The following is a 23271-nucleotide window of genomic DNA, read 5'->3' on the forward strand; positions in this document are numbered from 1 at the left end:
GATAGGAGATTCAAAATAGAAAACTGGGAATCTCCAAGAATCTTGTACTATATTCCTCATCTTCTGTATGTCGTCTTGACAGTATAATTACAGACTACAATATTGCAAAATACTAGAGCAACACTTACAGTATAAAAGTTAGTCCTGTTTATAGGATTGAGATGTATAGAGATCATGTTCTGAAATCCAATTTAGGTGTTTTATGTCATTGTTATGTAAAAGATAGAGAACATAATTTCGTAGTGTACTCACAGGGTAGATGTGAGAATCAAGATTTAGTTTGTGTTTCTAGTGGTGGTGTCTTTTTTAACCTCATTTGATCTATTAGACAGATTTATGCTATTATTAAATTGCCAAGCACTGTCACATGATCTGACAGATTTTTTTTTTATGTGTGTTTGTTTATTTTCTGTTAAATCATTAAACTTGCATGATCACGTGAATGAGCAAATTTTTGCAAAATCTGCATTGTCATCCTGGAAGAGATGGCCTGACCTGTTGTTTAGAACCTTGATTTGGGGATTAGGAGCCTGGGTTTCTGTTTGAAGCCTTGCTCTCAGCTCCAATCTTGTCAGGTTTAGTTTTCTGTCTGTTTGCTGCCTGTAAAATCGAGGTAATGGTACATGCTTTGATTTGTAACGTCTGAGCTCTAGCTGAAATGTTTCACATAAGAAGCAGCAATGATTCTTTTTAATGTCCATCCTTTTAGGATCATTTAATGCACTGCTTCGAGAGTTGGTAGCAGAATTTACTTTGACAGACAACTCTGCTAATACAACCACATCACTCCTAAGGTCTCTTTGTCATTATGATGATAGTGTTCTTCTTGGCTCTTGGCTGCAGGAAACGGATCATAAGTCAATTGAAGACCAGGTAATAAAAAAACAGAAGAACAATGAATTATCTGCACTATCTGTCTGTGTGATGTGTGTGTGTGGGGGGGAAACCTTCCAAAACTGAAACTTCACACCTTGTTTTTAGTCTTAATTCAGAGGTCTGTAGGTGTAAGTTCTTCCATCTACAGTGTACTGTTTTGGTTAAAAACTGCCTACAGCTGAGACAGGAGTAGTGTTATGCAATTTATATGATTGTGGTTAGTGAACTGACCTAATTTCTTTAAAACAAAACACTCTCACCCCCCTCAGTCTACCTAGTCTAGCAGTTTTCATATATGTTTTTAAGCCAGGAGAAATGTAAGTTCCTCTTAACATGTTTTATAATGAAACTGCAGTCAAAATACCAGTATTGCAAATAGTGTTATAGCCAAACAAGATTTAGCTGTGTTTATAGGTGTAGTATATAATCTTATATTTCATTTGGAAGTGTTGACATAATTTTGTTGGTATATGCTGCACTTCTAAAAAAAAACGTGAGTCTTTGAAACACAGGAATTAAAAATTTAAAAAAAGGAAGCAAGTATTGCTATGGCGGTCTCTTAATAAAATTTTTCAGATCAACCGGTAATGTTGATCTGGTTATCATTTTTCGTATGGTCCTTGGAGAAGAAATGTAGCATAGGGAATAAATTGTTAATGTTAAATAGTTTAGGAATCTATGTGGTAATAATCACTTTCTTGCTTTCCTAATTTGTGATGACTAGGAAGGGGCTGGCCTCTTCTTTTCAAGCCTTTTACCCTCATATAGTTCTGGATTTAATGGCATGGAGAAAAATTGCTTGTCCATCTGGGTATACCCACCAACCTGTCTCTGTCTTCATAATTCTGCTGTGATTTTTGATTTCTCAGTGGACTGTATTCCCTAGACAAGTAACTGTTCTGAGGATTTGTTGAACTGTGCCATCATAAACTTTGCAACTCAGCTTCTCAGAAATTTTGTGGGGTAAGAAGGGGGGAACTGAAAATACCTCTTTTGCCACAGTGTATCTAATAACGGCAAGATTTCTCAGAAGGCAGCTGTCTTGAGCAGATCCAAAAGCCAAGACTGATACTAAGTGTGAGGAACCAAGGGGAAGTTGTTACCAAGAAAAGGTCAGCATGTCAAAGTGAAAAAAGGGTTTAATAAAATTCCCTTGTTTTTTGTGGTGGACATACTAGACTTCCAGTGTGGTCTTCAGTCCACAGAGCTTTCTGAGATGCTCCTCCTCCCTGACACCCCCCCCGCCCCCCCTTTTAAAAACAAAACAAAACAAAAACAAACAAACAAACAAAAAACCCCAAAACAAAAACACACAACAAAAAAACAACCAAACCTCTAACCTGTAAAACAGTGTCATTGTTGGTAACTGAAGCCCTGTATTGCATCACAGGATTCTCTTGTGCTTGGTCATATTTTATTTTTTTAGTGATATGGACAACTAAACAAATGTTTGCTCTGTTTCTGACCTTTTAAGAAGAATACAGAGCTACCAGATTCTAATTTTGTTTCATGATTAAATAATTAATAAGGTATGAAAATAAGTTTTTCTTAAGAGGAAATAAATGACTCTAATTGTTTTCCCTGAAAGAATGATGGTTAGGAAGTATTTTGATGATTTTGATGATTTGATGATTGGGTTATGATAGGATTGTTAATAATTTTAGTACTGTTTCTAAATCTTTCTGTGTAGAGGGACTCATTACAGCCAAAACTGATCATTTAATATACTGTATTGTAACTCAATGCTCAAACAGAGAGTGAATGAATAAACTTTCTTTTGAAATGTCACTTTATAGTCAATGATTCAGAAGCTAGTATTAGTACCAGAATTAATCTGCTTTTCTCTAATTTCCATCTCTTACTACCAGGACTGATAGTTTGTGCATTTATCCAGCTGTTAACTGCTTTGACCCTCCAGGATTTAGCTGGCTCTGTAAATGCTAGTGTGTACATGCAGGTGGACACTGCAGTTGCAGTCAGGTGTTTGTAAGCTACTGCATAATTGTTTTGGTTATCTCTAGTCCTAAATTTGATGTGCAAAGGTATATTCAGAGGTATTCATATTATGTGGCATTTTGCAGCTTCAGCCAAACAGTGCGTCTGGAAGTGGTGCTTTGGAACATGATCCATCTTCTATTTATTTGCGCATCCCTGCTGGTGAAGCTGTACCCGGTCCCCTTCCTTTAGGAGTATCTGTCATCGATGCATCTGTGGCTCTCTTTGGTGTGGTTTTTCCTCATGTCTCTTACAAACATAGGTCAGTTTACACCAGTGTTCGTTTTCAGAATCTAATGCTGTGTTCTCTGGATAACACTATGATTCTTTTTTTTTTTTTTCTTGAAATAAGAATCTACTTTGATATCAACTGTCTTTAAATTTTGAATTCAGCACTTGGTATTCATTGTGTCTCAGGATTCCAGAATACATCTGGTCAGTTTAGAAATAGGGTGATTTCCTCAGTTTTATCAGTTTTGAAAATTAGAGTTCAAAGGTGGAGTCTGGATTGTTATTTCCTCTTACTGCATTTAACAGTAGTAATATCTCTGCAACCAAAATTTCCTGCAAAAATATCCACTGTGATTAACTTCAAATCAGCCTTGAAAACATAACAGTGGCATCCATTGAATTTCATTTGGCTTCCATGAGTAAGATCATTTGATTTATACTCAGCAAATGACTTTATGCATGATGAAAAACAGGGAATGGAATTCAGCTTATTTTCCTTTGTGTTCCACATTACCTTTGCAGAGTTATGAGTTGTCAGGACTACTTTTGTCATTCAGTTTAGCTAATTTGTCACTGAGCAGGGAGTGAAAGCAGCTCTAAGATGCATTTTAAAGTAAAATTATACTTCAGTGCAATTCTGATGGGAACTTTTTTCCTAGCAGTCAGTCTCATTTTGCCGTATAAGTGCAGACAAAAGACTTGAGCCAGCTTGCAGTACTATATCTGTTGTTAGCTATGGAAAGATTTGGCTAGGAAACTCCCTAGTAGTTCAGAATGCATATTATTCATTTTACTCCTGTTCTTTATATCTTCTAGGAAGTACTCCTCCTTCCAGTAACACTTTCTGTCATGATTAAATGGGGGGAAAAATGGAGATTAAATGAGGAAAACAATAGGAACAATAACAGGAATATGGAGGGTAACACTATTTTGAATGGTAGTGGAGAAGCAGCATTTTTCCGCTCTTATCCTCATAGCTTTCTAGTTATACAGCCAAATGTATCTGAAGACTCGCTTCCTCTTGGTGGTGTTTTCTTCAAAAGGAATAGTAAAAAACTGTGGATGAGCTAAAAGAACCAGAAGAGTGACCTTCAGAGTAACTCTAACCTTTCTAGCTAAATTGAATACCTTCTGTAGCCCCTGAATCATAAATTCAGTTATTGAACTTAAAAGGCCTTTTTGTTCTGTGCATTTTTTTACCAGCTGTGTTTTACTTTGTATTTTGAAAGAATATCACTTAAATGATGTTCTTTCCTTTGTTTTAGACTACAGATGTTGGATCACTTTGCTGAATGTGTCAAGCAGGCTAAAGGTGTTCGGCAGCAAGCTGTGCAGCTTAATATCTTTACTGCTGTTCTTAGTGCCTTGAAGGTAAAACTTGTAAACTTGAAATGGATGCCGAAGTTCAGCAGTTTGATTTATCAATTTGTATTTGATAGAAAAGGCTGCTAGAACAACATTACTAAAGTTACCACTTAAACATTCAAAAGTTTGAAAATACCAAAATTTAATTTTTTTCTGATACTAGCGTGAGCTCTTGTTTGCATGCATCAGTACAGAGAATAGATGACGGTCATGTAGTCAGCATTCTGTAGTATATTCAGACTTATCTTTTTTTTCTGCTTTCAATCCCGTAATTTTATTTAAGTACTTTGTCATATATACTCAAAAAGCCCCTCATGTCAGAGTATTGTGTGGATAAGGCTCATGGAAATTAAAACAAAAATGGATTAGGGTTTCCACTTTGGATATCTTAATTTTTTTCTTCTTAAGACTCCCTACTATTGCATAGAATTCTAGATGCTTACGTCTAGTCCCACTGGCTTCAGTTACAGCTCTGTGTTCTCTATCTACACTTGGAAATCCAACCTCTTCCTATCAAGTCAGGAAGCTAGACAGCAAGTCACAAATAATATTCCTGAGAAATACTTGGTTCCAGTGACTTGCATTGCCTCAAGGCTTTGTGGAACAGTGTCTTAGACTGTAGGATTTTCTTTCTACTAGTCAAATTTCTTAAGTCGGCAGGTCGTCTTGTATGTGAAGTTAGATTTTAGAGCTTCTCTTTTTTTTCTGGAGTATTTGTGTAAAGCTAGCTCAGATTCAGTAGCACTAGGTTGTGTGTAGCACTGTAGTACATTTGATAAGAGAATGGTGCAACAGGTCTTTCTATATGTGAAATAGGCAGTGTTGGCAAACATAAGACTGAGTATATTGTTGATTTTGAGTTTTAAATGTTTTAGGATAAATGACCACAAATTTAAACAAAAGTAAAAGTGCATAATTTTTAATTGAAGATCTCAAACATAGTAAAATTGCTCATATATCTTCCCTTTCTCCCCTGATTTGGAATGCTTTTTCATATTTTTTTCATCTAGGGTTTAGCTGAGAATAAAAGCACGTTAGGACCAGAAGAAGTCCGCAAATCTGCTCTGACGCTGGTAATGGGCGCCCTTGATAATCCTAACCCTATTTTGAGATGCGCAGCAGGCGAAGCTCTTGGCAGAATGGCTCAAGTGGTTGGAGAAGCCTCTTTCATTGCTAGAATGGCTCAATACAGTTTTGATAAGTAAGTTGGTTTGGATTCAGAAAAGGAAATAAAAATATAATTTAATGTAGTTTGGAAGATTCCTCTATTAACTACCATATTGATTTTTTTTTTTTTCTTTATACTTGATTGCTATGATTACGTAGATCTAACTGTCAGTCTTCTCTTTTTGATTTATTTCATGTGATTCTTCCAGGAATAAAAGCCAAGTTGCTAAACTACTTGGCATGTGAAATGATACCAATGAATAGTTTTTGATGAGTTACTTAAGGTGACTAAACTGCTTCAGATGGATAAATGTAGCTTACACCAAGTATGTATGTAATAAGAATTGTACGATAGTGCCTCTGGTTCATCAAAACATCCTCTTTACATATTGATTCAACTTATCTACTGGCCCATGGGGGGGGGAAATCTTTCTTCGTTCTAATTAGGACAACCTTCTTTTCTTTCTCTTCCCCACCTCCAAAGAGGTTTTAATTAAAAAGTTATATATGTGATGTGCATTCAGAAGCAGAAGTATTGTGGAAAATACTCAACAAGTCACTGCTTCATAAAACTAGGTCATTCAGAATGCTATTCATTCTCTTTCAGTTTCATTAATAAAATATTTTTTTTTTTTAAAAAGCTTCATTTGAACAGTCATAGAACTCAGCTGTAGAAGAAAACAGCTGCATTAAAATGTCATTCAGTTGACTTTGCAGTGGAAGACATAGCTGTGGATTTCTTTGTAATTTCTCAATGTGTTGTAATTTTTCCATTCTTGATTCCTTTTCACTGCAGTAGTCCAGCAATGGCTTTTCTGATTATTAAATTAGTCTGCTGTGAAACAGCAGACTGCTGTTAGTCTGCTGTGTTTACCAAAACACTAAGTGCTTTTCCTATATTCTTTCACTTCCAAAACTCTTCTTCATCTAAAATGTCAAGTTCCGACCAGGAAGAAAAAAAAATAACTATTAAAATATTTTTTTTTCACTTGCCTTATATGTAATCCAGTTTAATAGCAATATAGATTTTTGCTTTTGTTGTTAAGGCTTCTCAAGATCTTGTAAGCTAGCCTGCAAAATTCTGTTAGTTGTTTGCACTTTTATGGTACTTGAAGGGTTACAAACTTAGTGAATTACATGACTTCCTTTTATTTAAACATTGATAGGTTAAAATCTGCTCGAGATGTTGTATCGAGAACAGGCCATTCTTTGGCTCTGGGCTGTCTCCATCGGTATGTTGGTGGAATAGGTTCTGGACAGCATCTGAAAACTAGCGTCAGTATTCTCTTGGCTTTGGCACAAGACGGAACCTCTCCTGAAGTCCAGGTAAAAAACCATAATCACCACAAAACTACTTTATAATGTTCAGGATTAAAATTAAACATTAAATTACCTGTTCAGATGTTCTTCAATAGAGATTGTCACATGTAAGCTAAATCATGTGGATGTAGCATGTGCCAGGGAGCATGAAGAAAGTGGAACTTTCCTTGTAAACTTTCACAGTACAGAATCCCAAATGTGTGCTGCAATTAAAATGTAACCTTACTGTTAGTTAGGGAGGCAGTTGCAAGTGGTCATGTTGATTCAGACTGACAAGCTTCTGCTTGTCAGCTAAGACAGAGTAGTTCACTGCGGACTTATTCCTAACTGACTGTAATTGTAAAGCAAAATGTGTTAGTTGTACCTTAGCTGTCTAGACTAAATTTTTTAATAACTGGCTAATGGTTAACATGTGATCAGTACTGGAGTCTCAGGTGATGAGCGGTAGTTTTCTTTGCCAAGTAATTTATGTATATGTGATATTGTGAACACAGTACGGCAGTACATCATCTTTGGGCAGATATATTATGACAACAAAAATCTGTTGCTCGCTAAACAGCAGTTAGCGGACAGAAGGTGAACTAGTAGGAGCCAAGTCCAAGACAAGGCAAAGGGGAGGGGTGTCTCTCCTCTATAGACTGTAGATGTGTGGAGTCTCACAAGACAACTTGACTGCTAAGAGTTGCTAATGGAGTAAAAAGAGGACTAAACATGCTGCTGAAAGAGCAATGCCTTTGGAGTTGCTGAATATGTGTAAACACTGCACAGTTGAGAAAGTTTCCTAAGTGGAAAATACTTGAAAATTGGGAGAATATGCTATATTTACTCCCCCAGGAGAAATTTGAGGGGTCAGTGTTTTGGTCTGTCTTTGCTCTCCCTTAAGCATGTTTGTGACTGCTGCTCTAAAAAGAAGAGAGGGCTAGATGGACCAGTACATCTGCGTTTACATTAAGGAGTTGAATATTAAAGTGAAAAGTGCTGATTGTTTTTTTTTTTTTTTTTCTGCCAGCAATGACACCTATCAAAACACTAGAATAAAAGAATTACTTCAGAAGGGGGAAGAGAAAAACCAAAACCCCAACCTTTTTTGAGTAAAAGCAAGTGTCTTGTCTGTAATTATTGTCCTATGAGGACAGGCTGAGAGAGTTGGGGTTGTTCAGCCTGGAGAAGAGAAGGCTCTGGGGAGACCTTGTAGCAGCCTTCCAGTATTTAAAGGGGGTCTACAGGAAAGATGGGGAGGGACTTTTTACAAGGGCATGTAGTGATAGGACGAGGGGTAATGGTTTTAAACTGGAAAAGGGTAGATTTAGATTAGACATCAGGAAGAAAGTCTTTACTCTGAGGGTGGTGAGGAACTGGAACAGGTTGCCCAGTGAAGCTGTGGATGCCCCATCCCTGGAGGTGTTCAAGACCAGGCTTGATGGGGCTTTGAGCAGCCTGGTCTAGTGGGAGGTGTCCCTGCCTATGGCAGGGGGATTGGAACTAGATGATCTTTCAGGTGCATGTGAATCTTTCAACTTGTCATGAAAACCAGTTTCTACTGGAATTTCAAAGGCACTCCCCACTAAGGAATTTGTCAACTGTCAGATCAGTCAACTGTCAGTTCAGACTCTACATCCAGTTTTACAGTGGAATATTTCTATTTCTCCCATATTAAGAGTCACTCTTCTTTTTTCCTTTTTTTTTTTTTTAAAGTGGGTGTGTTTTTTGTGTTTGTATTTTTTCTTCCTCAAAGTGCTTAACCATTTTTTTTTTTTCAAATTCTTTGTCATCTTCATCTCCATTATCCCTAAAACTGCTGATAGTCAAAGAGTATGCTAGAGAGATTTAAATTCCCAGGTGATTGCTCAAGATTCTTTGGAACACTTCTGGAGTCAAAGTAGTTAAGTAGACAGGTTTAAGCAAGGACATACAGGGCTTGGCTCAGTCTGCATACAAAATTGTTTAAATTTCCAAAATGTATTACTGAAAAATATTCCTCTGTTTTTTTTGATAGACCTGGTCTCTCCATTCACTCGCCTTGATAGTAGATTCTAGTGGACCGATGTACCGTGGATATGTGGAGCCAACGCTTTCTCTAGTTCTTACTCTGCTCTTAACTGTTCCACCATCACATACGGAAGTACATCAATGCTTAGGCCGATGTCTTGGAGCTATAATAACCACTGTTGGGCCTGAGCTGCAAGGTTAGTGGGAATTTGAAAAGAGAACAAAAAACCTAGCTTGTATAAAGATAATGTATTGCGATCTGAATAGGAAGAAAATAAATTTTTGTTTGTTGCAGTTGCAGGCGGGGGGGGGGTGTTGATAAATTCAGTTCAATCGTGTGAGCAACCTCACTTCTGATCCTACTTATTACTGCTTGGGGCTTTTTTGACTGAAGTTTGGGATTTATATAGAGAACTTGCAGTGGTGTATGGTGTTCTGGCTAATGGCAAATTTGCATGGTAGGTAAAAGCTGAAAAACACCCTTGCTGAATATTTTGTCATGTATATTTTTGTGTGTAGGTGGGGCAAGAGGCAAGATTTTTCCTCTGCTTTTTGAAAACATACTGGTTTTATTTTTAACTGATGGCAAGAGCTTAAGTTTGTCATCATTGATAATGTTGTGAACTACAACTCATTTCCACTTGTTCTTGATATTCTTAGATCACAATACCTTACTGTAAAGAATAAGATCTTGTCATGCCAAATGCTGTATCTGAAATTCTGTGTCTCGGATGGCAAACCCAGGGATTTGTAAATTTGTCTAACTGGGATTTTTAGGAATATTTATAGGATGGTCTTTGATGCAGTACCAGAGAGCCAGACACTAGTGAAATTTTGACTCTAAATAATTGGACTTAAATTTCTAGTTAGGAAAAATTTCTAGATGGTTTAAACTTGTGTATTTGCTTGCTGTGTGTTAACCTTTTGGAGTGTCATTAATTTGTTAAATAAACAACAACTTATATAGAATATCTTCTGCAGGTTCCATTTTTCTGTAATTCAAGATTATTTTTTTTATAAACCTGATGTAGTTAATTCCTAAAATACAGAGTGGGATTATTTTTCAAATTGAATACTGTTCTTTTGAATGCTTGTCCTGTTAGAGCAGTGCAGCTCATCTAATGGAGCTAACTAAAATCACCTGCCTATGTGTATGCTAGCTTAAGTGCTATCTGATATTTTAGGAAATGGTTCAGTGCATTGAATGTTGCCTATATGTATAAAATGAAAGAGACTTTCAAAATTAAAATTCAGATAATTTTACTGGTTTTGTGTCCTGGGAAGATATTCTCAAAATATTTCTGACTGAAGGTCATTGGTCCAAAATTTCATTTCGACAAGACATTGTTTAACTGAGCTAAAAAAAAGATATATTAACAGACTCTGTAGTGTTTCTTTGAAGCTGCGTAGATACTAATTTATGGTAGGAATTCATAAAGTTGCATGTTAATCTGAACTTCGAAGCATAAAAAATATTTTAAGCCTACAATTGTCATACAAAAATTGTATGCTGTGTTAAGGATATCATATTACATCATTAGGTAACGGAGCTACAATTTCAACCATCCGTTCTTCCTGTTTGGTGGGATGTGCAATCACACAAGACCATTCAGACTCGCTTGTTCAGGCAGCTGCCATATCCTGCCTTCAGCAGCTTCATATGTTTGCACCACGGCATGTCAACCTGTCCAGTTTGGTTCCCAGTCTTTGTGTGAGTACAAAATGCATCCCTTTTGTTCCTCAAAGTTTTATGCATATGCTTAGCAGAGGACAGGAGAAGCACTTAGCAAGATGTCAAGGATGCCCGTATGTAATAAGCAAGTTATGTTTGCAAAAATGTTGGAGTACAGTAAAATGATGTCTGTCCCCAACCCGTTTTAGATCATTTCAGAATGCTGCCCAAATTGGAGTCATACGGTCCGATTCTCTTTCACCCTAGTTAGTATAAAGTAGCAAGCATTTATATATAATATGGCTGAGTAAAAAGATGCTGAAACACTCCATTTCCTCCAATGGCTTGCATGCACAGAGGGGAGTGAGTGAGTTGGGGAAAGGTAGGAGATTTTGGATTTATTTTACCACTGTCAGCATAGTAGATGCTGACATTCAAATTCTTGTGCTGCTGCTGTTAGCGTTGCTTTCTCTGTCCATTAGTGTTCTGTCAGCAAGTCCTGGCTTAAGCCTGGAAGTGAGGCAGAGGCTGGAACCCAAGGCATACCAAATACAACTATAAGAGGAAGGGTGTTGTGTGGGGGTGTGCATTTTGGTGTGGGGCTTTTTTTTATTATTATTACTGTTCTTAAATTTATTTTTTAGAGGGTTCAGTAGCCTAGTACTGAGAAATTTGAAAAGCTTCTCCCTAACGCCTGTTGGATGTTTTGTGGGGTTATTTGTGTCGTTCTTTGTGGATATGGTGGTTCTGTGTTACCTGAAGGAGCGTGATCCTACTTATGTCAACATTGGACCTTTTTCTTAGTCTGCTATCTAGACTTCCCGTAGGGCATCCTCTCATTATCACATGCTTCCCTGGCCCTCCACCTGCACTGCGCCTTGCTTTCCTGCCCTCCCCTGACTTTGGAGCACTCCTGGGAGTGCATTGTGTTCCCAGAATCTGTCACTTGTCTTTTCACAAAATTTTGCATGAAGAGGGTGCAACGTACCCAAAAGTAGGTAGGTCCTTTTCTATGAATACTGTGAACAACATGACAAATAATCCCTATAGCCATTTACTCTGTAAGTACCAGTGGGTAACATTACAGACAATGAAGTTCATACAGCAATGACTAGTGTTGTTTTGAAAACTTTTCCCAAGGTTTTCTGCTGTCTCTTTCCTGTTTCTTTATGGTCCTCTACTAAACAAAAGCTATTTTCCTTCTCTTGCTCATATTCCTTATTTCCAAGTCATACTTAGTTTGGTAAGTTTTCCTGTGAATGGTCTCGTGCATTTCTTTATACTGCAAATACATAGATACATAGGCAAGGTCTGCCTTACCTGCCCCATTAGCAAAACTGTTCATTGCTTTCTAACTCACTTTTGAATGGAAGTAATGCCAGATATCAAAATCAAACCACATGGTTCCACAATCTAGTTTCATTTGTTCTTCCTGCATTGGTTTCTTAACCACTAGTTGTTTGTTCTGTAACTTAAACTGGGCAATACTCTTTCCATTAATTTAATCCCCTAAATGTTCTGTGTTTTAGTTCCATTAAAACAACTTCAGTGTGATGTTTAGAGGTTCTTTAAAGTCTGCTTGTTTCTTCAGGACTAAAATGTTGTATATTCATATGTGGAATAAAGATCTACTGTTAAAATGCTTTATAAACTATACAACCCTTTCATTTAGGAAAGCAATTTCCATCCACATAATAACCTAATACAGAGAAAGCCAATGTGTGTTTGCTTTATTAAAAACAAATTCCCCAGGGTAAATAAAGAATCAGAGTTTCTTAAAGAGCTCTCTTCATCTCTTCCACTGTGGAAAAACATACAGTTCTCTGTGTAGCTACTTCCTCTGAGGAAAATAGGGAGCATGCACAATTCTTCTATAAGAAAAATATTTGCTTGTACTTGAGGTGGTTCAAAAGGAATTAGAAGCCAGTGTTGGTTAGCCAAGAAATCCAAAATTTTCTTATTGAGAGGCACTTATTAAAACTTAGGCTATAACTTCTGGTACAAGTTTGAAATAAAAGTTTTTATGATAGCTGTGGTGCACCTGATGATGCCTTTTTGTTTAAAAGAATGTGATTTACAGCTATAGCAGGAAGGTGAGGTTGAGTAGTACTGAAGAGTGTAACAGACTGGAAAGTATAATTAGTTTAAATCACACTGGCGCAGTAATTCCAGTATTTAAGCTCTTATCTCTTTAACCAGATAACAGCTGTCAGCTCTGTATACATCAGCTTTATTTTCATATTTGTACATTACAAAAGAATGCTTACTTCTGAACTTTCAAAGTCTTGTAAAGAGCTTGGTACACAGCGGCTCACACATGGGCATATAATTGAAAAGTAGAATGCTGTTAGTCTTTAGCAGCACTGAATTATTGATATGGGGGTGCAGCAGTTCACTCACCTGTAATGGTTCTGATTTTTAGGTTCATTTGTGCAGCTCCCACTTGCTGCTTCGCCGGGCTGCAGTTGCATGTTTACGACAGCTTGCTCAGAGGGAAGCAGCAGAAGTATGTGAATATGCCATGAGCTTAGCAAAAAATGCTGGAGACAAAGAAAACAGTGGCATCAGTAAGTATTTCTTGCATGAGGCCTTTTTGTAACAGTTGAGTGCGTGTGTGTGTGTGGTTTGACTTCTGAGAAGGGAGAAAAAGAACCACCCCAACAATACCCCCGCAACAGCAGAACAGAAAACGGAACCCGTCCCTTCCAGCTCAAATAACTTCTGGCCACACTCCTGCTTATCCCTTGAATTACGCTTGTAATTTAACTTTTTGTAAAGTTCAGACTTTAATTTCTTTGTCCCATTAAGACTAGCAATCAAATAGGGAATGCAGTGCATACACAGTGGAAATAGTTTACAGTTTTTCTGGTATTTTAGGTCTTGCTCTTTTGAAAATTGACTTAATTATATGCTGCTTGATAGAGATATCTGGTTGTGTTACATTCTGTTATCAGCATGTCTGCAAAGCCCGTGGACTTTGCTGGCAGCTTCAATTCTTATAATCTTATTTTGAAAACAGGAGGCTCAACAGTGTTGATCAGCATAATCTTCATACAAACATAGAATCATGAGCTTACTCATATTAAATTACACCAGTTGAGTCTGTCTCTGGAAAGAGTCTTTAGAGTCCAATACTATTAGGGATTTTTACAAATTCATGGAGTATGTACCTTGAAGAGAGACAGATATTTTTTTTTTTTAAGTAATACTAGGAGGTGTTATTTGCCTTGCAGGAAATAAATTAAATGAATTGCTATATTAAAATCTTTCTTGTGTTAATTCAGAAGAAATGCAGTAACATCTTGGTGTGTCGTTGCCTGAACTATACACACACAAATACACAATGTCCAATTCTAGTCTGTTATTCCAAATTTTAAAACCAAGTTACTGACTTCAGGAAAGATTTCTCATTATCATTTTGCAGATATGAATCCTTTTGCACCAGGAGCTGGTTCTCGGCGAGATGCTCATTCCCGACATCAGGGGGTTAATATAACAGAGACAGGCCTCGAAGGTGTCCTTTTTGGAATGCTGGATCGGGAGACTGATCGGAAGTTGTGCTCAGATATCCATGATACTCTAGGACATATGCTTTCATCACTGGCTGTAGAAAACCTTTCTCACTGGCTAATGCTTTGTAAGGATGTCCTTGCAGCTTCCAGTGGTAAGTGTTCTATAGTGTTCACGTAAATGACAGTATGTCCTTAATAGTAGCATCTTCTGGCAATATTTGTTTGGAGCTTGTCTTTTGTCCTAGTTAAGATGTAGCTTATATTGTATATAGAACTTTCATTATAGTGCATTAAAACATGCTTAGGAAAAAGAAATCGTCAATGTTATGTTAAGTTTTAAAATACTGCTTTTAAGATTAAAAAGTTAGCTGCCTTAAAGTAGGATTTCCAGTGGAGAAGCAGTGTGATTATTACTCTGACATTTCAGTATCTACGTGAAAGCAGACATACTCTTTTTAGCCTTTATACATCAGGACCATACAGAAGGAAGAGTGCTGTACACACTCTGAGCTTTCTTTTATGAGGTTTTGCGAGTTACTGATGTGATGATGGGTTACCATGGTGATGAAACTTTTGCTGCTTGTTCAGCTTTGCAGGCTTGTTTGCAAAGATCTTGTCCTCTGAGACCTTATTTCTGTTTTTCAGCTTGTAGGATGGTTGTGACGCAGATTCTGCTCATTTCCCTTGCATTTATTCTTGTTTATTGCCATACTGTGAGTTCATCCTGAAGCTCTTTCTAAATGTTGCCAGCTTTACGTTTACTGATGAGTAATGCTACCTTTGATTTCTTTATGCAACATAGCTACCGTATATCTGCCCAGTGAGAAAGACCTCGTTTCCTGAGTTTGAAGCTGGCACGTCCTCTTCTTATTTTATGTGGGATGGGTTTTAAAGTTTTTAACATGGTTGTCCAGTCCCTTATTTATTTATTAGTAGGTGAAATAATCTCTGAGAGAACCATGTTTAAATAATTTTTTCTCAGCTGTACTTTAAGCCAGCAACTTCATTTTTAACTCCTTTGATCCAACTAACTAGAATATGAACAAAATCTGCTTTGCTTTTTAAGCAGAGATTTACAGATCGGCCACATAAGGTCCTGGATGCCTTCTCAAAACACTCTTCTTGTGAATGGGCTTCATCCATGTTTGATTTGCCATAGTCTCTTTCTCTCTTTATTGAGTGTTGGCTCTTCAGCTGCTTAAAATTGAACTTTCTAAGAAGCAAGCTTTAGTTGGGGCTGGGTTACCCTTGCAATAATTTCTTCTTGTTCTCCTCTAATTATTGCCAGAACAATTTTTTGTCAGTATCGTGGCATTTTGCTATTTTAGACCTTGCCATTGAGATTTTATGTTCTCATTTCTGAATAGCAGAAGTGTGTATGCATGTTGGGCGAGTTGTTTTTTGTCCCTGTTTGGAGTAGTTGTTTTTTTTTTTTTTTAATGTCATCCCCAAAGTATTTTTATTTTCTGAAATGAAATCTCACAGCACGCTTAAACAGGGCACACACTTGGAGAAAATAATTTTTTTAATGTTAAGCACGTTTGTGGGTGCCATAAACTACCTACTTGGCTGCATAGCTGTTCCATGGCGTGGACGTTGTAGTTTTGTTTCAGTTTAACATTCACTCTAGCTTTTACTTGAAACAGGAGCTGAGTAGTTCAAAAACAAACTGATTCTTTGACTCTGAGCCTGGTAATCTCCTTACCCTATTAATTGGCAATTTAATAGGTTAATTTTCAAAGGTGAGAAGTTTAGATAGGGGATTCAGCTATAGTTGGTATCTGTAGAGAATTAATTAATTTATTTAATATCATTTAAGCCAAATAAAGGGTACTATAGCCCAGATTAGAAGTGAGAAACATTTCTTCTACTGATATTCGCATCCCTTCCTGTATTTTTCAAATGTTGTAGTTTCAACAGGAGAATTAGTCTGTTTTGAATCTGAGTGTTAAGCAAAGTCTTGAATATGTCCTTAGCTGTCTTCTGTGGATCGTAACAATGGGATTCTGTTGTAGACATGAGCACTGCTGCTCCCTTGGGAGGAGGGAAGGATGAGGAATCAGAGAAGAAGGATGAGATGGACGACGACACAATGTTTACCACCTTGGGTGAAGAGGATAAATCCAAGCCTTCCGTAGCACCTCGCTGGGCAACTCGTGTGTTTGCAGCAGACTGTCTGTGCCGAGTTATCATGCTGTGTGAGAATGCGAACAAGGCACACTTTGATCTGGCGCTGGCTCGTTCAGCCAGACTTAAAAACCCAAAAAGTAATTACAGAATATGCATGTTTTGGTTTGGTTTTAGGTTTTTTAAATTTTTGACACCTCTTTGCAGCCTAAGAGTACACAACCTAGAAAAAAATATAAGCAGTTATCCTTTCATTCAAATGGTTAAAAGCAAAGGAAATGGACAGCAATAAGACTGTAGTTGTATAACCATTGTAGTTATTGTACCATGAACACAAAGAATGATGTTTGTTGGAGAACATAAATTCTGACAGACTGATCTGCTTGGAAAAAAAACCCAACCCTTAGACTTGCAAACCTTTTCTCCAGTCTGAAATAAAAGCAGTAAACTTTTAGCTAAGGGTGAGCTGGGAACAGTTTGTCTGAGTTAAACATAATGACAGCGATGACTTAGACTTCAGAGATTACTTTAACACCTCCAGACCAAAGGGGTGCTAGGCAAGAAAAAAGAAAGAAGCCTGGGTAATTATTGCTGTGGCATTGATTGCAGAGCGAGGTACGTGGGAGGGAGTTATAATAAGACATGGACCCAGCTGCTTTAGAAAGTTCATTCTTTTGATATCCATGGGAGTGATGAATATTAATTTTAAACCTCATGTTTTCAGGATACTTTTATGAGGTACAGCATAAAAATAGAGAGGTCAGAGATGACATAGTTGTTTTGTGAAGAAATATTTTTCTAACAGGTAGTGGGAGGTTTCTGTCCTTGAGTTGCTCATGTGTATTGATTCTGGTGCATAGTGATTGCTTTCACCTATGTAGCACTCGTGAGGATTTTGTGTATGTAGAACGTATCGTGAGCATTCTAGAATGCAGGGGATTAATAGATTTTAGTGTCTATGTTGTTGAAGGTGTCCGTTATGACACAAAGATTGATCAAGTCTTTGCTTGTGTTGCTTTGCAGTCTGATTTCAGCACTGTGCATTGGTTTTGTGAGAATCTTGTTTCTGATTGGAGTTGAGGCTGAGGTCACTGAAGATGTAGAGGGAAGAGTTTTGGGAAAGTTTATTTGGTGATGGCATTGTATTATAGACAAAACAACAAAATAACTGCCGCTTATAGGATCCTGCAGAGGATTGCAGATTATAATCCTGAGAATTCAGATCTCTGAATTTATTTAAATGAACTTGATGTGTTTGGTATCATTGTAAAAAGACAAACTCGGGAAAACTTCTACCTCCCCAACTTCATCTTCCAAAATATTTAAATTTTACTGATGTCTGTGATGGTCTGAAAAAGTAAGTGCAGACTTTACCACTTAGTAATTTTTAAGTGATTTCCAGTCTTTTTTTACTGACATGCCTCTGAAAAGTGTCAGCTACAAAATAAACTGGTTTTTTACCTTGAGACTTGAAATTATGTAGAGCTATCATAATTTGTGGCTTTTGTTATTCACCCTGGATATTATGTTTTTAAATATTTTATTTTCATATTAGTTGTACAACATCTGGTAATTTCAAATTGAGAGTAAGGAAAGAAAATTAGTATATAGAGAAGAATAATCCTTGCAGAAATGTTACATATTGTTCTTTTCTGCATATGCCTGCTGCTTACTTACAGCCTTGCATGTAGCTTTTGGGAGCAGAACTAGAGGCATACTCAGGTTTTAGATGTTTGGGTGTTGATGAGGTTTTCCTTTATCAGCAGGGGTCACTATAAGCATAGGACTCGAACAGGAATTGCCTTGAAGATTTTCTGTAGGTTTTGGAGGGCTCACTAAAACTAGTTTTACTAATTGTTCTAATCTCTTCTAAGTTTAATTTTGTTTCAAATTTGTGCTTAATTTTTAAGGTTGTCTTAGCAATAAAAGTCCTTGCGTCACTTTAAAGGGGAAAAAAAGAAAGAAAAATAGGTTACATTCTTTCCTGCCTTCTTCCATACCCTGAATGTGTACCTTTGAAAAAGAATAGGTAAAATATGTATGTGTCAATGAGGAGAATGTTATGAATATCTGTCATGTTAGCTATCTTTTAAGTTACTAAATAGTTCTTTCCTTTTTGTTCGAAGATGACTTCTTAGTACTGCATCTCTCTGACCTTATTCGAATGGCATTCATGGCTGCAACAGATCACAGCAATCAATTACGAATGGCGGGTCTTCAAGCCCTTGAAGACATTATCAAGAAATTTGCATCAGTTCCTGAGCCAGAGTTTCCAGGCCATGTGATACTGGAGCAGTATCAGGCTAATGTGAGACATCTTTTATAAGTTCAGGAAATTGTATAATTACGCCAATATGCCAGTTCTAGCATTGAGAACATTTTGTAACTTCAGAAGACCTGTGAAGACATTTTTGTATGTGAAAATGTACTGAAGAGACTTTTATTTACCTCTTCAAAATTTAGTAATTTAGTAGCTGACGAAAGTAAAAATTCAGTAGCTATTGATTCTTGAAAGCCAAATATTACAAGTTACATTTAATTTTTGGCAAGAGTGACATTTTATATGTAGAATTAGGAATTGAAAAATAATGCTGATTCAGTTCCAGATTTAATCTAATAAATATTTTCTTGGGAATTAATGACTATATTTCTGTTTAAATGAAAACTACAAAAGTAAAGGAATGGGAGGTGGGCAGTTGAAGATTTATTTTGGGGTAGTATTGCTTTATTTTGTTGCATAGCTTAACTGTTTCACCTCTTTTGTCTTCACTGTGTCTTCAAGATTTTTGCAAATACTTTTTTAAAGGCAAGCTTTCATCCTTTACACTTCCTTCCTTTGTCTTCTTCCTCCCATAGTGCTGACTTGGTTCCTTATTCTTTTCAGAAAGATGCTACCTTTATAACAACTGCCTGAAAGGCTTTTTTTGTCAGTATTTGGGAATACTTTGGGAACTTGATGCAAATCCAACCATAAACACTTGATTTCACATTGTTATTCCTTTAGACATCAAAAAGTTAATGGCTTCTTGAGCCTTAGCATAAATTCCCCCTGTAATACTTTCATGATTAAAAAGATACTCATTAAAAGAAGAAAGCTAATACTGCATATTTGACAAGTAGTTGAAGCTTAGAAAGGCAATGGGCAGGCAGGAAAAAACTGATTTAGGACTTTGTTGTTGTTTAAGGAATACTATTGCAAATGTCTGCTAGACAGGAAGAACAAGTTTGGAATGTAACTATAATGCCAAAATTGGCAATCTTTTCTTGCTTGTTTTGTGTATGTGCTTGAGCCTTAAACAAGGTGAGATGAAGAATGTTGTGTCACTATTATTTTTTTTTTATTTTATTTTTATTTTTCTTCCTGTCAACAGGTTGGAGCTGCTCTGAGACCAGCTTTTTCCCAAGATACACCATCTGATATAACAGCAAAGGCCTGCCAGGTACAGAGAAAAATGTTCAGATAGTATAAGCCAAACCGATTTTCCTTCTCTTTGGAAGAAGGATGCAGAAGAGAAGTAGTAGAAGTAGTAGCATCTTTTGAATCTTCTAGTAATATATTTTGTTCCTCAGAAGTGCAGGAGATCTTGTAGGGAGCTACATCAGAAAATATTTAGTCTTTCTGAGACTAATTAAGTCTCATGTCAATTCTGCATTTGTTGCTAAAAGAAAAAAAAAAAAAAAAGAAAAAATAACCTTGCTTAATGAGAGCAATAGCAGTGTATTTATTGACATGCCTTTCAGTCTAATCAAATATTCGTGTTACTGATAATTTACCTTTAAACACTAAACTTCTATTCAGATTAATACTGTTTTAGATTTTAGAAAATATGAGCATTCTCATTACAGTCATAGTAACAACCTCTCAGTGAAAACTCAGTGAAAGTTGTTGTTTGTTTTTTTTTTTAGTGTGTGTGTGTTTTCATGTGTGATCTACTACTGTAGTTTAAATCAGCTATCAGCAACGTAGCTGTGGTAGTATCTGGTATGTGGCTTACAGAGCTAAATTACTACTGTACTTTAAAGCAACAGTTTAATTAGCTATGGAAACATCAACTTTAATATGATAACTTTGTGTATGTGAGTTTTGTTTAGTAGATCTTGTTCCAGCAGGACCGTGATTTTGTGGTGGTGTTTTATGCTCTTAATTTCCAGCAAAATTTTAAGGATAGATCACGTACGGCATAATTTGGTATTTATACATAGGAAAGAATATTGTGCTCACCTTACAGAAAATGTCTGTGCATTTAAAGCTAGATGAAGAGGCAGTTTGTGTGAAAACATGTAACTTTCATTGTCAAAACCTTCCCTAGTAAACCAATTTCAAAGCGGATGTGTGCACTTACAGGATCAAATGGTTGGAGATTAGGCTTGGATATTTAAATCTCTACAAGTTACATGGACAGAGATGAGCTGCACTGAGTTTGATGTTGTTATAGTTTTATGGCATTACTGAAACAGTTGTTGCCTTGCCCAACAGCAGGAATGAAACTCGACTTAGTCCTACTGTGAAAGAATTATGGGTTTGCGACAGATTTTCAGCAGCCTTGTCCTGTGCACCTTTGGGACACCATTTTTGTTTACTTTGCTTTAAATGTGTCCATCGTTCCAGATCATGAGAGGCCCTTCCCCAAAGACTTTCATCAAACTGGTTCTCTGAAAGCAAAATAAATAAATTGGAGATAGGACAAAAATGCCATGAAAAAAGCGTTTGTAAAACCTGAACTGCTTGAGTTCTGTGGTTTTTTTTTTTTGCTTCTATTCCTCATCCTTGTAGAATCACCACCAGAATCCAAGCAGCTCATCTGAAAGAATTTGTCCCTTTTTGTAGAAAGCAGGTGCACAAAAATTCTTTGGTTGCCTGCATTGTATCTGGGCGTGAATGCGTTTCAGAGGATTAATGCCAATGTATAGCATTAGACAGGAGCAGCTGATCTATATGATGTTTGAATTTTAAGTACACGTGCAGGTCCATTTAATTCAAAAGAAGAGAAAAATGGGGAGACACCCAACTGTCTGTGCACCATGTTTGGCGTTGGTTGTTCTAGAATGTGGTACTGTTGGTTCCTGATCAGAGCTCAGTTGTTTAAAGATTTTTATCTCACTCATTTCTAGGTGGTTTTTTGGTGTTAATGACCTTGAAAGCTTCTCATTAGTATGGAGCCTTAATGTATAATTCGAGAGGGGTGGGATTTTAAGGATATACTTTTATTGATTGCTGTCCACTATATTCTTCACGGTGAATGCAATGACCTTTTACTTGAATGATTTCAGTAGACACTTGAGACAGAATAAAAAAAGTATTACCTATTTATGGAGGATTAAAAAACTATTTTAAGTATTTTCCATGCATCTATTAAGTTCCATTGTAATATGTGTTGCAAATATAGCTTTTGTAACCACTCACCTAAGCATTTCTGTTATCATGTCTGGGGAGGAAAAAGGAAAACTTCGGGTTTTTTGATATTAAGCAGGAAGAGAGTTGCTAAGTCTTTTGTGGTGGTTGTTTTGGTTTTTGTTTTCTTAAAGATTTTTTTCTTCATTGATAAGGTTGCTGGGTATTTTTGCTAGCTTAAAATTATTCTAAACTTTGTTGTTTAGGTATGTAGCGCTTGGATAGGAAGTGGGGTTGTAAGTGACCTGAATGATCTCCGTCGAGTTCACAACCTTCTTGTCTCTTCCCTGGATAAAGTGCAAGCGGGAAAGGGATCTTCTAGCCAGCTTTACCGAGAGAGTGCAACTACTATGGAAAAACTTGCCGTTCTGAAAGCATGGGCTGAGGTAAACATTGACCATTAAATCTTTAAAGTTTGAAAAGATTTTGCAGTGTAATAGCAGCCTCACACCTTACTGGTTGTTCTGTGAGCCTGGCACATGCCCTCCTCCTTACCTATTGCAGTTCCACTCCTGGGATGTTTTCATCTCTTTATCTTTCTCTGTTCCTTTTTCTGCCATTCTGTCAATCCTTACTTGCAGTGATGCTTGATTGTTCTTCGTTTTACTGCACTTTTCTGTATTAAAGTATACACTCATACTCTATCAAATTTTGATTTCCCTCCCATGTTATTGCTCTTAAACTTAAAAAAAAAAAGAAAAACCAACAAAATAAATTAACAAAACCCCACCAATGTTAAAATATCACGGAATCGCGGAATCTTCAGAATTGGAAGGGACCTCTAGAGATCATCTAGTCCAACTCCCCTGCTAAAGCACGATTGCCTAGAGCACATTACTCAGGACTGCATCCAGGCGGGTCTTGAAAATCTCCAGAGGAGAGGACTCCACAACCTCCCTGGGCAGCCTGTGCCAGTGCTCTGTCACCTTCACTGTAAAGAAGTTTTTCCATGTATTTGAATGGAACTTCCTGTGTTCTAACTTGTGCCCATTGCCCCTCGTCCTGTCACTGGGAACCATTGAAAAGAGCCTGGCTCCATCCTCCTTCAACCCACCCTTTAGATACTTGTACGCCATAATAAGGTCTCCCCTCAGCCTTCTCTTCTCCAGGCTAAAGAGTCCCAGCTCTCTCAGCCTTCCCTCATAAGGGAGATGCTCCAATCCCTTAATCATCCTAGTTGCTCTTCGCTGGACTCGCTCCAGCAGTTCCCTGTCCCTCTTGAACTGGGGAGCCCCAAACTGGACACAGTATTCCAGTTGTGGCCTCACCAGTGCAGAGTAGAGGGGGAGAATGACCTCCCTTGACCTACTGGCCACACTCTTCCCTATGCAGCCCAGGATTCCATTGGCCTTTTTGGCAACAAGGGCACATTGCTGGGCCATGGATAATTTACTGTCTACCACGACCCCCAGATCCTTCTCCTCAGAGCTACATATGTTCTAGTAAAATATACATACAAATATGTTCTAATAAAATATTGCAGTTAATTAACTTGGAGTTTGTCATAGAATCATAGAATTGTTCAGGCTGGAAAAGACCTTTAAGATCATTGAGTCAAATTATTAACTTAGCACTGCCAAGTCCGCCACAAAACCATGTCACTAAGCACCACATCTACATGTCTT

The 23271-nt window shown here is 37.2% G+C and overlaps 1 protein-coding gene across 1 annotated transcript in view; it reads left to right on the forward strand.

Annotated features, from left to right (window-relative positions):
- HEATR5B (HEAT repeat containing 5B) overlaps positions 1-23271 on the forward strand; it is a gene marked incomplete at its 5' end in the record, with an annotated part of 59175 nt that overhangs the window by 13856 nt on the left and 22048 nt on the right. Inside the window, 13 exons of the mRNA XM_082480171.1 lie at positions 710-873; positions 2958-3133; positions 4368-4473; positions 5478-5668; positions 6801-6960; positions 8951-9140; positions 10485-10654; positions 13038-13182; positions 14040-14279; positions 16143-16394; positions 18381-18562; positions 19626-19694; positions 21853-22032. Of these exons, the coding sequence (XP_082336297.1) occupies positions 710-873; positions 2958-3133; positions 4368-4473; positions 5478-5668; positions 6801-6960; positions 8951-9140; positions 10485-10654; positions 13038-13182; positions 14040-14279; positions 16143-16394; positions 18381-18562; positions 19626-19694; positions 21853-22032 (2225 nt within the window). The remainder of the gene's footprint in view (positions 1-709; positions 874-2957; positions 3134-4367; positions 4474-5477; positions 5669-6800; positions 6961-8950; positions 9141-10484; positions 10655-13037; positions 13183-14039; positions 14280-16142; positions 16395-18380; positions 18563-19625; positions 19695-21852; positions 22033-23271) is intronic.

Source organism: Vanellus vanellus (assembly GCF_965231255.1).
Source record: "Vanellus vanellus genome assembly, chromosome: 3".
Classification (NCBI taxonomy): Eukaryota; Metazoa; Chordata; class Aves; order Charadriiformes; family Charadriidae; genus Vanellus; species Vanellus vanellus.